This window comes from Macrobrachium nipponense, chromosome 26 (genome assembly GCF_015104395.2).
Source record: "Macrobrachium nipponense isolate FS-2020 chromosome 26, ASM1510439v2, whole genome shotgun sequence".
Lineage (NCBI taxonomy): Eukaryota > Metazoa > Arthropoda > Malacostraca > Decapoda > Palaemonidae > Macrobrachium > Macrobrachium nipponense.
This window is the reverse complement of record NC_087215.1, coordinates 19,203,857-19,222,237: the sequence shown is the minus strand read 5'-3', so window position 1 is coordinate 19,222,237 and position 18,381 is coordinate 19,203,857. Positions and strand designations below refer to the sequence as shown.

The window sequence follows — 18,381 nt, the reverse complement described above, 5'->3', positions numbered from 1 at the left end:
ATCATTTTTGTGAAGTAACAGGTATTAGAAAATTGTATAAGTGCAACTCACGTTTTATATTTAACGAAGTCCATTCCTTTCTTGAGTTTTGAAAGGGAAACTTGAGAAAAGTCTAAAAATATGGAATCTTTATTTAAACATCAATAATATAAATCTAGATATGATAAAATTGCACTTCATACTTGGAATAATTGGTGGTATTGCTCTAAGTAGACATTTCTTCATCCAAATGCCTTTTTCTACCTTGAGTGCTTGTATTAGCCCAAGTCTGTCGTAAGGAAGCCTGTAGCTCTTGAGTTTCACAGATGTAACTGGATAATTCATGCTCACGCATGGGAGGTAGGATACCAGGAATGAAGCCAACGAATGCCTGAGAGTACAAAAAGAGGAAATTAAATTATATTTTTGAGGTGATCTATCATTTAGCTTTATCTGCGACTACTTGCCACGGGTTTGACAAGTGTTAAAATTGAAACAATCGTTAACGAATGCTCCCAGCAAACGTTTTGGTTGCTCATTCTACTCTTGTCGATGAACTAAGATGGCTGTGTAGACAAGTTCTCTGAAATTTGGATTGTTTTTCATGGTTATCAAATTGGATCACCTAGACTGTTTGTTGTTTCACTATTGATTCTTCTTCTCAATCTTCCTTATCAAAATCTCTTAGATTTTATAAGGTAAGTAGTTGCAAGACCAGGTTGGTTTCTTTACAGTACGATACACACATTTTGCATTGATCATCATGGGGTAAACTGATTCAGACAAATGATGTGATCATTGCAGGAAATGGTCTTTGCACAAGATAGAGATGATAAAGTTCAGTGAAACTACTGAACACATTTGAATGGTGTTTGAAGGAGTTTGGAGAATTTCTTCCTCCTTTGGCCAGGGATCCTTTGGTTAAGGCCTTTAGGTTTTTTTTGCTTCCCTTACAAGGCATTTGCTCTCTGCTGGTTCCATCAGTCTCCCTACCTTAGTAGACAGTCTTTAATTTTAGTTAATTGATTTGGGAAGATGATTGATGAAAAACTCTGTCTATACGCGCAAAGACATAATAGGTCTTTTATCCATTAGTCCCAAGCCTCTAAAGGGAAGTCACCTGCATCTTCCTCTTCTTTTATACAAACTTTGGGCAATGCTACCTCCTTAACTAGGTCTTCCTTTCAAAGTGCAAAAGGAGCAAAGTATCCTTTTGCCAGCAAAGTTCCAGATCTTGTTCTACAAGGGGAGGGAAGTTTATCTCCTCCTCTAATAACAAGAATCCAAAGTCGGATATAGAATAGCTCCTTGAGCCCTCAGGTGCCTGTAGGGGGCAGGTTAGTCCTTTTCACTCAAATATGGGAATGCTTAGGGGTTGATGCTTGGAGAGCGAAAGTACTTTTGGAGAGCAATTGCATTCCTTTCAGGAGTTTGCCTTCATGAAACCAGCCTGTAGCCTTTCCATCATGGACAGGCAACCCAGAGAAGATGTGGCGGGATCACAAGCTTACAAACAAGCGGCAAATCCCCCCCCCCCCCCCCCCCCCCCCCCCCCCCCCCCCCCCCCCCCCCCCCCCCCCCCCCCCCCCCCCCCCCCCCCCCCCACATAAACTTAATCTATCTGGCTACCAAACTCACCCTCAATCACACTTTCCTCTTTACACTACAGAATACAGCAGGACAATTGACCCATACCTACACACACACACACACAAAAACAAAAACATGTACTTACCCAACTCCAGATACTCCGGGCTGTGCTGTGCTGTCCGCTGGATAGGCTATAAGCTAGCCGACACACAACCACCGCCGATAACCAAACAACCCAACCAACCGAGACCCACAACCCCACAACAACCTAACAACCTGACAAATCACTGTGCAGACAAACACCAACAGCCTGGAAGAACACGGCAACCACACGACTTACCCCAGCACAACAACCCACCAACACTGCCCCAAACACCACCCACAGACACTGAAACGCACTACCAACCTCTTCAACCTCACCACAACCAGACAGACACATGCACAACAACTTTACAACACTAAAATCAATCGAATAATACATCAACGGACAAGACTGCTGCCAAAACCAACTTTATGCCTTCCACGAACGCCTTACTTCTTACGACTCTCGTAACAGACTCTCCCACTGATATACTACACAACAGAGCGCCACAACAGACACCCGCTTCTGATTAACCAACCACCAATATCTCTCTCTCTCTCTCTCAATCTCTCAACCTTTGGTGACATTGTCAAATATAAACTACTATCATTACTCCTCCATAAAGAGAAAGGCCATGAGTCAGGAAGTCTCTTCTCTGTTAGAGAAGGCAGCTATAGAGGAAACACTGGTTACGTTATCAGGTTTTTACTACAGGCTATTCCTATTTCCAAAGGCAACGGGAGGTTGGAGGCCTGTCCTGGATGTATTGAAGCTCAACCTCTATTGGATTAACATGGCTAAGTCCAGGGAGGATTGCCTGAGGGCAAGAGAGCTAGTTCTGGGCTTAGCAAAAGCTAGGGTTACTGATGAATGTAGAAATCTTTTCTGGAACCATCTCAAGGAGTGACTACCTGGACATGGTACGTAATAGATTCTGTTCTTCCGACACATGCTTGAGTAGACAACCTCTTATTAATCAGAAGCAAATTCGCCTCCTCAAGGTCACGTCTTCTCTGGAGAAGTTAGTCTCAGGTGCTCTACTATGGTGAGACCATTTCAGTTGCACTTGAACCTAGATGCGTCACCTTACCTTTGTTGGTGAATGTCCGAAGAAATACTGCTTGCAGGGAAATCTCTATGAGTCCCTGAGCCCAGACCTCTCACTGTATTCCGATGCTTCAGACAAGATTAAGAGAAGAATGAGCAACTGAAACATCTGCTGCCTTACCAACCAACACCCCCAGTGGGGGAGTAACTATTGGGAGCGTTCGTTGATGATTGTTTCAAATTTAACTCTTGTCAAACCGGTGCCAAGTAGTCAAAGATAAAGCTAAATGATAGAGGGTAAGTACCTAAAAAAATTGATTTTATCACAAAAATCATTATTTCTTATACAGTACTAAATATACTTAATCTTAAAAATATAATTCTCATATTTACAAAAAGCAATACACAAAACATTTATTTATGGTTGAACTATGTAATGAAAATAATTCCAAAATATTTATATTATGCCATGCCAAACCCACCATACCTGTCATATTAATACAATAAAGATAAGCCAAAAATGGAAAGCACCTCACACTCACGAACCTCACACTTACTCATGACATGCAATGTGGACATTTGTTGTCATTTGTGTTAGCATTCTTAGGATGGTTGTGTTCCTACTTTACATGAAGAAAAATTTAGAAAATCTATATGCAGTATATATATAAACCTAGTTCAATAAGGAGTTGTGCAAAAACTTATATGCTTGGAGAGATACCCGAAAAAACTAGGTATGTGCACGAAAAGTTTAAAATATGAATTAAAATTAAAAAAATAAAAAGATAAGGATATTGAAGAATAAAAGGTCAAACATATGCAAATTTACAGGTCGCCTAAACAAACACTTCTACACATTTCCAGGCTGTGTCAATGACAGAAAATGGCTCTTTGGAGCAATTATAAAAAAATTATTTTTACTGGAGTTAATAGCAGGTAGGGAGTAAATTATCTTCAAAGAACAACCAAAATATATATATAAAAAAAACCCAGTTCAGCAAACATCCATCATAGAAAGAAGGATCTATTTACTGACTGCTAATCCCATGAAAACTGAGACCTTTTCATCACCCACCACTGAGCAAAACTTTTGTTGTTGAATGTACATAGTATGTATTACACAGTATTTTTAGGCACTAAAACAGAACAAAAATGCGAATTACTTTTTGAAAAACTTACCTGAGGATATTTCTTAGAATATTCTGGATTAAACTTATGAATATTTTTGATGAGTGCTGCAATTACATGAGGAGCTATATGGAAAGGTCTCTCTTCTGTTGTATGCCTTATAACAGCTGAAAATTGAAACTTTATTAAGAATGTTACATTATAAAATTCTCCTAAAATACTGTACTATGTACTAAACCTGCAGCCTTATTGTTATAATTGACAGTGTCCCAAAAGGAAAGTGTTTGCTACTAAACATATTAACAACAAAGTTCCTTATCTGGTCTAAGTGGTCTGCACAATTTTTAAAAAAATATTGATATCATTCAGCAGTTCAAACCCTAAGTCAAGCAGACAGACCTAATCTTTCATTAAACTTTTGTTGTACTGTACAGTGCCCATGGTTTTCAGTCCATTTGCTACACAGCCTGTTTCAGCCGATATTAGCAGCTGAGCATACTTTTGTACCAAGATGTTTATTGCAACCTTTAGTTTTTGTTATATTATTAGATTACATAGTAAGGTTACAGTAATAAAAACAAATTACTACATTACAGTCTTCACTGTATTTGTAAATTGTTACAAGAAATTGCAATGCATAATTTTTTCAATTTAGTAAACCTTAACTATTTATGAACCCTTGAAGCTAACAACAAATATTCAGGAATTGATAATGAAACATATTCCAGTTTAAAACATTGTAATAAATAAGAAAATAAAATGAAAGTCTTACCTAATAATCTTTCAATCACTGGGTCTAAAACATCTATACAAAATAAACTCTGGAGTTCCGCTCGAAGATTAGAACCCAACTTGGTTGCTACGTAAATCCTATTCTGTAAAATACAAGGGAAAAGAAACTAAAATATCACGATATGTTATGCGCAAAAGTCACACGTAAATTATAACATGAGGAAAATTAGGAGACTGAGTAGTTGGTTGGATAAATAAAAGCTGTGTAAGATGCAGCTGCATGATGAAGGCGTTATTGTATATGGTATAATAATTAATAATGATTCATCATGCAGGCGATACCACAATGTCAGACATTATCAAATTAATTTTGGAAGAAAAAAATATAAGGCACCATAAGCACATCTAAGAACTATGGAAAGAGTTCAAGTAATATTCAGTATGGTCCCAAAATTGCGTGATCGGATTGTGCGATTCTCGTTTTATGCGGTCGCTAGTTCTCAAAAATAGATTTTCTGCATCTGTGAAGCCATTCAAAGACTGCGAGTCACGCGCCACAAAATCCATCAAATCTGTTGTCTTTAAAAGTATTTTATGGGGAGGGGAGGGGGGGGGGGGTTGGCTGATGTCTGAGAGAGAGAGAGAGAGGGGGGGGGGATTCAAGAGAAAGAGTTCCTGCTCAGCCATTGGTTAAGATGGAAGGCTCCTGCTCAGACAGGCGCTCAAACCAAGTTTGTTAGGCCTAACGGGAGTAAAGACCCTCATGATATGCCGATCCCCGAAACCTCAAATGGTTCACAGTCTTCCTTCTGCAGAAGAACTCTTCACGAAGGATGAGATAGAGGATTTTGAAGGTTTTTTTGGCAGAGGATGGGTAGAGGAAATTCCACCCAGAAAGTTTTTTAAAGATTTTTACAGCAGGAAATGACTGTATCACACAGTACACTTGCACCCAATGGTGGCAGTGTTTGTTTACGTGTAGGGAGTTTTCACCATTCTGGGATTCTCGGCCATTCCATTGAGGAGTGAGAGATGTGTATTTCTGGTGATAGAAGTTCAATCTCGACGTGGTTCGGAAGTCACGTACAGCCATTGGTCCCATTGCTGAATAACCACTGGTTCCATGCAACATAAAAGCACCATACAAACAAACAAACAATCAAACCATTCTGGGTGTAATTTTAAACTTTTTCAAGTTATTAAAACTTTAAAACCTTTCTAATGTTTATTTATCCATATGGACAATTTCATATTAGAAAAAAATACAGTACAGTATAAAAAGTATTGAAAATGGGTAGTAAAAAAGTTTGAATGGGTAAGTCGCTGTTTGCCTTGGCCATAATGGAATTATTCCCTTAAGGTATGTGTATTGAAATATAACAATTTGTCGAAAATTGTATTTTTCCTAACTATAAAAACCTGAGGTCCCTGAACAATAGGAAGGTAACTTAGCGGCAGCTGAACCGGTCGTAAGCTTCGAACAAGGGGGTTCGATAGTTTACTTGTCCGGCAGTTGGCGGTCAGCTCAACTGCGAGGAGAGGAGTCACTTTGCTTCAGGCCCAGGAAACGCAGAGTGAGGGGTGGCATGAGGTGGGACTATGTGTAAAGGACCTCAGGTTTGTATAGTTGGGAAAAATACAATTTTCGACAAATTGTTATTTGTTCCGATACATATACAAACCCTCGGTCCTTTAACAATAGGAAGACTCACTTATTGGTGGGTGGAATCTGAGTCTTATGAACAGACTGGTGTTCGTCCCGACTTGGTTCCCTCTCTGGTCGTAAGAGGCAAAGAGAGGGATCCAAGCCTCTGCCCAGCTGATCGGGGTGCGGACCGCAGGATCAGTGGCCAGACCTCTGGACCAAATTTATAAGAGGGAGGTGAGCGTACCTCTTATAAATAGCAAATACACAAGAACTAGTTCCTACTTCAAGAGCCAATATGAAGTATTGGTTTGTCTCTTGTTGGCTTCCACTCCCCCCCTTGTGAGGGGAGTGGTGGATAAACACTCCTATCCCTACTGAAAGGGATAGGATGGAGCTCAGTCGTGTAGCTTACCTGCATCTGCTTCCTGTTCAGCCTAGTGACGACCGAGCCCCTCTGCCCACAGGTAGAGGAGGAAGAAAGAAGGAGTAAGAGAAGCCAGTCACATTCTTTCACTCGTCCATTCATGCAGTCACACAAGGATGCGATGCTGTTCTGTCCGCTCGGGTGCTGGGTAGGCTACACAACTTGTTGAGCAGCCACCACGGGTCCCAAGGAAAAGGTGTCCAAAGACTTGTGGGTAATATCCCGAAGGTAGAAGGAAGTAAAGGTGGTTTGGTTGGCCCAAACCCCTGCCTTCAGAACCTGCGCCATGGAGAAGTTCGGACCAATGCATCTGACTTCGTGAGCTCTTAGACGAAGGGTATGGGGTGTCGTCACTACCATCTGCGTCGTACGCCCTCCTGATCACCTCATGCAGCCAGAAAGAGTGTTCTTGGAAACCTCTTTCTTGGTAACCCTGGTGCTAACAAAGAGGCGTCGACACTCAGGCCTGAGGTGTCAAGTTTTCTTCAAATAGCGCTGTAGCGCCCTCACAGGACAAAGCAGTATCTCATCCGCATTGTTATCAGTGAAGTCCTTCAGGGAGGGGATTATGAAAGACTCGAACCGGTCGTCAGGGACTGAAGGATTCTGAGTCTTTGCTAAGAAGTCCGGGATGAAATTGAGTGTCACGGATCCCCATCCCCTGGAATGCTTAACGTCGAAGGAAAGACCATGAAGTTCCCCTACTCTCTTCGCCGATGCCAGGGCCAGCAGGAAGAGGGTCTTGAGGGTCAGATCCCTGTCTGACGACTCTCGGAGTGGCTCGAAGGGTCTTCAAGTCAAACTCCTAAGGATGAGAGTCACATCACACCCTGGGGGGGGGCCTGAGTTTTCCCGGGTGGGCAAGACCTCTCGAAGCGATCGTCTTGGCCACAGAGGAAGCGCTAGCTAAACTCTTGGGCTTAGCCGCAGTCATTCGAGGTTGCCCAGCCACCTTCGATACTGCTTGGTGGACTTAACGGTCACTTTCATCTTTGCGCCGTTGTTCCACAGCAGCGTCCACCATCTCTCTGGGGAAGAGAGAGGAGGAACTCCGCACCGTCCGTGCAAAGACCCAAGGCCACCTCTTGCCCAGCCGCCCTGGTTACTCTAGTGAGGACAGCGTCCCTACCCTCAGAACCAGGTTGGCCCACAGGTTAGCCGTCTGGTGGGCCAGGTAGGAGATAGCCCTACCTCTTGACTGGCACAGTCTCACGAAAGCCGGGTCCCCTTCAGGAGTGATGTTTCCCGAAGAGGCCGCGGCTTTAGACACTGTGAGGGACCACCTTTTTGGGTCCCCAGAACGACTCCAAACCCGATGTAGGCTCGGAAGGTGGGAGCGGCGATCCTTCCCCAAGGTCGTTCGTTGTGCTGACGAATCAGTGCAATAACCTCAGCGAACGACCTCTGGATCTCGGGAGTGACTGCGTCCTGCGGAAACGGACCGTCAAGCCCGTCCAGGGAGAGCGCCTCCCGAGACCCTCCTCCTTCCACAGGAGGAACCACAACAGACCCCTCCCAGTCTACTCCTGCCACTTGCGCCTATGATCTGGTCGGTCCTAAGACCATGCCAGGTTCGTAGGGCATTGTGGCGGGATCGCGAGGAGTGCACCCCTCGCGATCACTCCTGATCGCCTCGCTCTTCCCGGTGTAGCCCGAGGAAGTTGAAGGGATAGGAGAGGTAGACCTGACGCTACCCCATTGCCCACTGGCAGAACCGGCGTGCTGGGGGGGCTGCAGGCGATCAGGAGCTGCAGGCCTGGTCGAGCGGCTGGACCGAGAACAGCAGCGACGGTCCCGAGCATCAGAAGAGCTGCTGCTGGTTCCCTTCTCTGCCTGGTCCCGTTAGGAGCGGCGGTCAGGGGACCGGCAGAGTCCACTGTCACGGTGGGAGCGAAGCCTGTCCTCATGGCGCGTCACGCTGCTTGGACCAGCCAAGGCTGGTCCAGGCGACCGAGGGGACCGCTTCCTCGCCTCAGCCCGCGGCCGGTCTGGGACCGTCGCGTCAACCCTGGCTACCGACGGCTCGCCACGAGAGCAATCTCTGGCCTGGTAGGAGTCACCTGGGTGACTCCTGCCAGTCTTCCGCTCCGTCCTGGATCCTGGCGCCGAGCGGACTCGGTTGCCTGGGTCTTGGCTGCCGCAGGCAACCGTACACTTGGTACCTCTCGCGAACGGAGGCCGAGACGGTACCTGGTGCGAGGCAGAACCTCTGTGCGCTAGGCGAGGAACGGGTACCGGGGTTGTAGCCGGCTACTCCTCCATGGCATACCTCCGGTCCCCGTCTTCTTCCTTGCGGAAGGAGAGACAGGCCCTGTTCTTGAAGGAACAGGAGGACCAGCGGAAGTCCCAACCGTCCCAACGGGGTGGGACGGACCCTTAGAAGTCTCAGAGCGAGCCTTCTTAGGGGGGGAGGCTGTGGGGCTGTGGGGCCTTAGAAGTCGAAGGGGAAGCGGCGGCAGACGACGACGAAGAAGACGATGAAGATGATGATGACACCTTCCTCCTCTTCTTCTTCTACTTCTTCGTCAGCTTCCTCAGGATAACCGTCAGGTCTTCCATCCAGGACGGAGCCGGGGCAGTTGCCGAAGCAACAGGGCCCGACTGCTACTGCCCAGAAGGACCTGGGGTGGGGGCAGCAACACCACTGGCAGGAACAACAGTGGCAGGAACTGGTACTGGAGCGGCAGCAATCCCAGGAACAGGAGGCGGGGCAGGAACCAGCGGCATCCTCTGTACTGGAGGCAGGTCCAAAGGAGAGATCTTGGGACACCGGAAGTCAGGGGCTGGAGCAAGATCGGCAAAACCAGGCGGCGGCGTCACACTATACCTCTTCACATCCGGCAGCGGCGCCTGAACAGCAGCTGTCGGGGTAACCATGGCAACGTGCTGGGTGTATACCAGGTGCGGCGGAGCAGCGTAGCCCGGCGTGGATACCGTCGTGGTCGTGGTTGTGGTTGGGCCATGAGTTACCTGATGACTATGCGAGTACCAGGCCCGGCCGAGATCGTCCCCCGTGGCAAGCAGATCTGAGGAAGGAAGAGTAATCGGGTTAGTAGGGGAGGGGGGGGGGAGACAGTTCCAACCCCGAGCGAAACGGACGACCCTGAATACAGCTGAACATCAGGGTATCTAGCCCCTCCTCCACGCTCGACTGATCAAGAGAGGAGGAGGAGCGAGATACCCCCCCTGAAGGGGAAGGAGCCATACGAGGGAGCTGAGATGGAGGGAAGAAAGAAGAAGACTTGTCCGTGACCAAGGGAGTAACAGGAGATCATCCGATGACTCCCTGGCTGGCTTACGCGGCTTCTTCCTCCCTCCATAGCGCTCCCACTGCTCCTCCGACCAAACAATGCACACATCACATGGCTCGGTGCGAGAGCATTCTCGCCCTCAGCACCGAGTGCAAAATTCATGAGGATCTACCTCGACAGAGGACCGAAAGGCCCCACACTTACGGCCCTCCACACCAGGGCACAATCTGCGGCTGATGGGGGGGGCGGGGGGGTGGGGGGTCTCTCCGGCTCTCGGGAATCCATAATAAATCACAATTCACGATAGTATGAATAATATAAAACAAACACGTACTTACGTTAGCTTTGCACATGCACACTAGCAAGAGAAAAAGAGAAAAAGCCTTCACAATGTGAAGAAAACCAAGCACACGATGTATACAGCGGGTAGAGAGGCGAGCAACACATCTATCCACCAACACGGCTGAAAGCAAAGTGACTCCTCTCCTCGCAGTCGAGCTGACCGCCAACTGCCGGACAAGTAGTTAACTACTGAATCCCCTTGTTTGAAGCTGACGACCGGTTCAGCTGCCGCTAAGTTACCTTCCTATTGTTAAAGGACCGAGGGTTTGTATACGTATCGGAACAACTGCGATTTTCCACTTACATGAGGCCGTGGATCGACCAAATTCTTGCTTAATTGGGGACCATACTGTATTGACTTTAATTCCCACCAACCATATCCTAATCTCTTGAATAAAAGACCAAGATCTAAGGAAAGAGGGTTATGCGATTCCAAATTCCTCTTAACAGTTTCCTAGTCTCTTTACTCAAAGATATTCATAACTTATTTCTCATGTTTTGATATAGTACGTAATGGCACCAAACATGTCTGTATATACCTATGACAATCTTGCTGACTAAATCTAAGATAACTCCACTGTATGTTTAGCTCCTTAGCAATAATGAATGTTCAATTTAGTATCCCTTTGGCCCCAACCGCACTGCTATATGCCTTATATACTTCATGTACGTGTATCTTTAGTGTGTCTTTCCACTTAGCTATCCAAGTTTCAATAATTTTCTTTGCCTTAATTTTCACATTCAAAAAGAGATTCTTTGGGCAATCACTGTAAGAGACATTTGGTTAAAACAGTTCATACATATACATAATTATATGACCCAGCTGAGGATATGGTAAAAGAAGAAACTGGGATGCTTTAACGGAAAGATGTAAAGGAAGGGACAAAAGGAGTACAGTAACAGACACGAGTTGCAAGATGAAATGACTCATTTGAGAGAGAGAGAGAAAAAAAAAAAAATTTCACCTACCAAAGAAAATCAAGTATACCAGACACGACAGCTGACATAAGGTGGATAGGCTTAAAAACTAGTACTATACTAATGATGTTTATTTGCTTATTATGCCTAGGGAACAAAAAAATCTGACTGTATTCATGTCACTTTGAAAGTTGCTATTTTACTGTAGGAACTTGAAATTAGCACACAGTTTTCCATTTAAATAAGGAAAACTGTGTCAAACATGAATTTCCAGTAGGCAAAATTCAACTTGATTCATAGGGTAATGTCATTACATAAACAATCCACTCAAAAAAAAATTCATCATGCTTACCAGGTATGTGAAAATCGGAATAATGCCATCTAAACTATAAATGATACGATTGAGTAAGTTGTAATAACTAATAATGAGCTGCTCATCGTCGAAATCCTGTGGAAAGAGAAAATTATGAGTTTTTCTTAGCTTTTAGTCTGATTTACAATCGAAACTGATATATGTAGAACATTAAATTGCTTAAATCATCCTAGCAAAAAATTCCAATTAATAACAAGCACTGAATATACTGATAAATTATGCACTAAAAAGAAACAAAGTAATGTTTCCAGTGAGAAAAGATAAGTTACTTTTAAGAAATAAGCAAATACAACTCATCTCTGACTGATGAAGTGAGATTCCAATGTGCTTCATAAAATCCAAAATCTATATTCCAGTACTATCATACTGATATCCCATATAAACAATTTAACAGTAATAAATAGTTTCCCACTTATTAACTATTCTACAGATCAGATTTGGTCTATTTGGAAGCTCAAATTAATAAGGATTAGAACCTGTACAGTTACTGGACTTAATTTTCTATCCATTTTCTATCACACTTTAAGTGCGACAGTGGCTAAGAGTATTCTGATAATTCTCATCAAAATCAATTTATGTTAAAATGCAATGTAAAATGTCACATGGTAAAGGGGGAACAGGTTTCCAAATAAACTATCTTTTGTTACAAAAAGAAACAAACTGCCCTTTTCCAAATACTGTATGTACATTGATTCATAACACGAGAATAATCGTATTCACAGCCCTTGGCACTGCCGGCCTCTAAACAGAAGCAAATATGATGACAAACAAGTCTTTAAAATTAGAAAATGTAGTTGTTCCTAACACCATTCTTTTAAGATTATAAAACTTTATTAAAAGATGTTTATTCTTTTTCTATTACTTTATAGTTTACTGTCTTGATAGCCAAAAATAACTCAAATTACTAGGATTTCATCTTTACAGTTCCCTGTCCCTATGTAATAATCACTACTACACACAAATTCCTTAAAACCAACATTTAAGTGAAAAAACTGTTAGCAGGGTAAAATTTTGTTTAGATAAAAGAACAATGTTTTACTGGAATGAAAATAACCTTCAAAATCAGTACACTACTAAATACTATCTCAGACCAATCTTTCTATAATCTGTTAATACTAAGCTACAGTATGTACTTGACAAAACTTACCCGCATATCTAACGCAATCTTTAAAAAATGCTTGTGGATATGAGACGTAAGGTCTTTATAGAGAGACTCGGAATACTGTTGACACACACATTTGTAGGCTGCAGAGTACATAGGCTCAAACTGAATGACTGGTCCTGAGTGTGGTGCGGGAGGAGGCCCTTGCAATAACCTATCAACTGCCCCTCGTAGTTGGGGCCAGTAAGTATTATGGTAGTCGTCATCTGTCATATTTGACATAGCTACAAACAAATAAGAGATTAATAAACACAAATTCACCTAATAAGGATCAAAGTGTATTAATCAAGGACCAAATTCTTTACACAGGCATTTAAATTTCTGAGTTGCAGTTAAGGTTGAATATACAGTATAATTGTTGCAGACATATAATAAAATTCAGAAATTTTTATCTTTAAATAATTATACTACTGTTAAAAACAAAGTATTTCGGTTTCCTTCCTGTGAAATGCATTCTTAAATATATGTTGTATGCTGCAAAATACTTGTTACTTGGCAAATATTCTAAAATGTACAATCCAGTGCAAGTATTTATTCTAAACTAAACATGCTTTTCAATTATCAATCCCGAATCTGGGCAGACTTTCATTCATAGCCATATAATTGCACTAATTACCAAACCTGAATTTGGGAAGACTTTCATTCATAGCCATATAATTGCACTACGTAATTATCGATCTTTTTAAAAAGCAATACCACAGCAAGTCCTAAAACCAAATCATAAGTAATAGTATATGTACTACTGTAGATACTAACAGAAATTAGCAAGTTAGATTAACCTCTTACTTCTCATTAACATATACCATTTTTAAATGTGATAAATTCAAGCCCAAATATAGATAGGCTAACTGCTGTACTACTTTACAAATGCCTAATTCTGTAGTTATTTAGGTTCAGGGAAATCAAATTTTGTTGAACTTTAATGCAAAATTTTCTTGTGTTGACTGAGTGCAGTCAGAAATTAAGACTGGTATAACACATAAACATAACTTGAATTAGATTGAATTTGCATCCTAATCTATCTTCCAAATCCGTGACACTTCCTTAGATCATTCTTCACATCTCCACAAGTTTTGATGATTTCTACTATAGTACTCAATTTTTGTGATCTTCTAAGGAGGACAAAGAAACAGACATTAATGAGCATAACCTCCCTCCTATTTTTCTGGCTACAATACAGCAGTCCCCAGTTATCGGCAGGGTGCTGATAAGTGAAAACCACCATTAACCGAAACTCAGCGATTTATGGCACCGAGTTTTGGTTAATGGCACAGATAACCCACTGATGAAGTGGTTCTTAACCTGGGGTACCTGTACCCCCAAGGGGTACGAAAACTTAAACTGGGGGGTACGAGACTTGATACCTAGTGCAATGGTACCGTATATTTACCACGAAAAAGCAAAACACTACTAATTGACACTTTTCATTTGAAATAAATTACCTTTGTTCAGTAATTAAAAAATCCAATAATTTCTCAGCAAGGTTTGTATCACTAATCTTTTTCATGTTTGTATGGTATTTATATTGGATGGGGGTACGAGAACATTTTCAGAGATATCAAGGGGTACGGGCACTGAAAAAGATTAAGAACCACTGCATGATGATTTATGGTACCTCAGTTAGGTATGTTATGGCACCATAACTCTACTATCAGCACCATAAATCACTGATTTTGAAGTGCTTTAAAGCCCCATAAAACCGTATCGCCATTAACCGAGTCCGCCGGTAAGCAGGGACTACCAATACAAAAGTTTATTCATGCACTGACCAAAATTAAATGGGTGGTACTAGAGGTAGATAAATGGAGGGCCACCACAGCTACAGTATGCTGATGACATTAAAAGCAGAATTGAAAGAAAAGGTCTTGAAAATATTAAAAGACAAATGGAATGAATGAAAGTGCAAAACACCAAAGACTGAACTGAAGCAGTGATATTATGTCCAAACTTGGATGCAGAAAGGGCATAAACACTGATACAGTGGGAAATGATCACCTTGAAAGTGTTTCACAGTCATCTGAGAGAAAGGATGGTTTTCTCTTTTATCTGTTGAATATGCTAAGCCTGTTACAGCATATTAGTACAGTATATTAGTAATGAAAATAATCCACCAAGAAACCATAATTAATTTTGATCAGATAATGTTGTACCAAAGCCAGATGACCCTGAATAGTAACTTTTATGAATAACTGAAGCAGAAAGTGAGGCGACTCAACATAATAAAAGTGAAAGATCATCAGTTCATAGACTTGGAGTCTAAGATGGTCATATCTATTTAGCCTTTAATAAGCATTAAAACTACTGTATAGAAGTAAGTCATGTCTGGTTCTTAACAATATTTCTATATACTACTGTACAATGATAATATAGTATGCAATTTAAATGACCCTTTGCTTAGGCTTACTACTTTTGTTTCAGGAAACAGTATTCATGAAAATGAAAACTAAATATGTAAGGTACTAACTACTAGCAACCCTTAATATTTACTGCAAACTTCTCACTGCAAGTTCTAATATTACTGACAATTTTTAGTTATCCTGTAGCCTACTGTATTTAACAGATGATAATTTCTGGCCTTACTTGATAGGAGAGGGCACCGCTACTACTATTTCACACAATGTCATGGGTCTATCACATAAATTGATGGCAAAAAAAAAAAATGATAGTAAGACAAGTTAAGATTACATCTACCTCAAATAGGAGGGTCCACACTGTTTATCTGGTAGAATAAACTTCACAGCTTGAAAACTGACATAACCTACCACCCTGCAACCTTCGGATTTAGATTAAATCAACTAGTACACATTTACTAGCAGCAGCTCAGCTGGAAAAAGATGATGACCAGACTTTTTAAATTTATGGGTAAGCTAGTCTAGGTTAGAAATGAGTAATGAACTGCAAAGGCTAACTAGAAGTAAATCAGGTTACTTGCCTATAGCTTATGGTATTGACCAAAATTAAAAACATTTGAAATGTTTGGCTAATGTAGTATAAATCAATTCTTAGCCAAGACTGAATCAAATAATGCCATAATCAAATGATAATGCTTACAGTTTACATAATCACTGTGCAAAACAGGTTCCCGAATTTTCTAAGTATCCATTTGACTTTTCCATAAAAATAATGATTAAGTAATCTCTTCTTCCAAACTATTTTCCAAGCCAGTCTATGATCTCATGACCACTGTGTAACAGCTTTGTGATGTATTAGCCAATCAAAACTTTAAATTTTTCTTACTTTCAAGATGGCACCTATTTCTAGATTCTGCTTCCTCTTTACCCTCAGAGAAATCCTCCATTGTGGAATGGCTGTGGTTTATAATGATCAAATATATGAATACTGATTGATTTACAAAATTTAGGCTGTCAAGCCAAGCTCTGGGGCACTTTCAATCATTCAGCACTACATACAGACAATAAAAACACAGAGTTGCAGTGGTGCACAGCAAGATAAAGAGAGCCACATAATGAAGGAAATGAAGTACATGGATCTAAAGTAACGGTTAGAGGTATTGAATAGCAAGATTTAAAAAAAAGAAGTTGGAGTGGAGGAGTAAAAGTAAAAGTCTAAAAAGTGGGTACTACAGCTAGGGGCCAAAGAGATGCTAGATACACCCTTTAGTAATGCTGACAGCGCACCAAATAAGGTACACTGACAACACTATTTCCCTTTGGGTTCAAATATAAAAGGGAAGTTTTGTAAGTTTATATACTAATCAGAAACATTTCCCTTCAAATAGCTTATATTCAATCTGTAACTCCAGCGAGGAAAAACAAAATGATACTCCGTTATAATAAGCAAGCATTTCTATAACTTTAGAAGTAAATATCATGGAATGATTTGGAGTAACTCTGACTTATGAAAATGGTCATGAAAAAGGGATAAGCAAGGTAATAGTTAGGTGAGCTTGGAAAATGAAGCAATTTTGTAGGTTAACAATTGCTTATATTTTTCCTAAAACGTCCTTTAAGCTTGATATAGTATCTAGATTTGCTGGGTATGAAACAATTGTTTTATCATTCAAAAGTAAGTGGAAAATACATCAAGAATTCTCGGGGCATTGTGGACCCACACATTCTGGCAACAATGCTCTGTGAAAATGGGAAGGTTAAGTGGATGAGCGAGCCTCCCATAGACACTTCCTTCTGTTCATCAAAAGACCCACACTAAATGACCTGAACTACCCAAGGGCATATGACCAACCTTGAAAACTCAAGGTTAGCAACAGGCAGTAGAGTAGTAGGCTATAAGGGAGCTTCAAGGGGGTTCCATCGAGGAAGATGTTGCCCCTCTCTGTCAGATAGCTTCGGATGCTGAGAATTTGGTTGCGTTAGGTTAGGAAAGGTTTAAGTTGGGATGTATCAACGTAATTAGTGCTGGCACCATTTTTAGTCCTGGTTTAAAATGGCAACTTATATTAGGTTAAGTTAGGAAACATCCGATCAACTGCCAACAACACATTTTTGTGCTTATCTTTATGATGATGTTTTAGTATTGAATGCATGGAACATCTTTTTATTTATTAAGAAAAATATTTCATCATGGTTTTTTGCCTATACCTACTGACTTTCTTTTATCCCACTCAAAAACCCCAAATTCCCACTGAGGTCCTCTCAAAACTTTCAGATATAGGATTGGGAGAAATAAAATACGAGGGCAAGCCTAAACTGGGTATAAGGGTTAAAAACATGCCCACTGTATCCCAAAATGAGCTCATAGGTGAGTAGGCTAAAACGGTTGATTGGTTTGGCAAGAAACTAGGCTAATTTACCATGCTGCACTGACTTAACATTTATTTATCAATAATCAGGTTATAAACCCATAAATAAATGATAAGCACATGTAATTTATCAAGGCCTAGGCTATAATTAGGCTATCAACTGACGACACTAATTTGTCCACACTTAGGAGGGGCCAAGGCTGCTAAATTCCGGCAATGTTAGGCCTACCACAATTAATCCTCCAGAGAAGAACTATAAACTAGTATCTAAAATATAATTAAGGAATGAGGCTGCAGTCGGAACGAGAAGATTTGAATGGGGCGATTCAATTGTCAAGTAATAAATTGCATATTGCACAGGCATTAAAAATGACATTATCATACATCACTGTTGGAAATGACAATGCTGCTATTCTTACCTAAAGATCGCCTTGGAGGGGCGACTGTTACGCCTTGATCTCCCGTCCTTTCTATGACCATTTGTTCATCCATCACTTGAATGGGTTTTCAGAGACGGCTGGTCAATTACGTTGCTAAAACAACATCAAAAACTGGTGGGGAGACACTCCTCTCGGGAGACGAAAACTCTGCTATAGCATCGTACGGATGCACCTGAGTTGTCTTACTATTGTTATGTCATAATTGTAAAACAATAGTTTGGAAGCTGATTTACAAAATCTAGACACTAGTTCATTTTAAATTTATTGTTATATTGATGAAATATAGAATAATATGTCCCAATATTAGCGTAAGTGCTGTTAGAATGGGTATATTTCTAGTACAATCATGTTAAAATAGTCACAATGACATCTGCAAACATGCGGTTGCCTTGATGTTTCTCGGGTGTTTAAAGTTGTAATGTTATTTGATGTAGAAATTGATATAAGGTTATCTCGATATATCAAAGACCTTGGTATTCTGTAATAGATATATTGCATAGAAAATATTTCTTTTACCTCAAATCATTGCGTCATGTATTAACTAC

General features: G+C 41.3%; 1 protein-coding gene across 2 annotated transcripts; it reads right to left on the bottom strand.

Annotated features, from left to right (window-relative positions):
- Positions 1 to 113: 113 nt before the first annotated feature.
- LOC135200027 (CDK2-associated and cullin domain-containing protein 1-like) lies at positions 114 to 18,016 on the bottom strand. Of its 2 annotated transcripts, XM_064228259.1 has the most exons (7): positions 17,816 to 17,947; positions 15,368 to 15,500; positions 12,662 to 12,900; positions 11,494 to 11,589; positions 4,599 to 4,701; positions 3,878 to 3,993; positions 114 to 370 (listed from the first exon to the last, which is right to left on the bottom strand). In XM_064228259.1, exons 3-7 carry the CDS (start codon positions 12,896 to 12,898, stop codon positions 206 to 208), a joined length of 717 nt encoding a protein of 238 aa, XP_064084329.1. In that variant the 5' UTR covers positions 12,899 to 12,900; positions 15,368 to 15,500; positions 17,816 to 17,947; the 3' UTR covers positions 114 to 205. The 2 variants fall into 2 exon arrangements, with proteins under 2 accessions (XP_064084329.1, XP_064084328.1); XM_064228258.1 differs by lacking the exon at positions 15,368 to 15,500 and having other exon boundaries at positions 17,816 to 18,016.
- Between the last annotated feature and the right edge of the window lie 365 nt (positions 18,017 to 18,381).

What these genes read in the sequence shown, in the direction of transcription:
- LOC135200027 (XM_064228258.1), bottom strand. Translation starts at nt 17,888, where the DNA reads ATGGATGAACAAATGGTCATAGAAAGGACGGGAGATCAAGGCGTAACA. An exon ending in CCCTCCAAGGCGATCTTTAG is followed by an intron (nt 12,901 to 17,815) that starts GTAAGAATAGCA and finishes ATTTGTTTGTAG; the next exon opens with CTATGTCAAATATGACAGAT. An exon ending in AGTGATTGAAAGATTATTAG is followed by an intron (nt 3,994 to 4,598) that starts GTAAGACTTTCA and finishes TTCAATTTTCAG; the next exon opens with CTGTTATAAGGCATACAACA.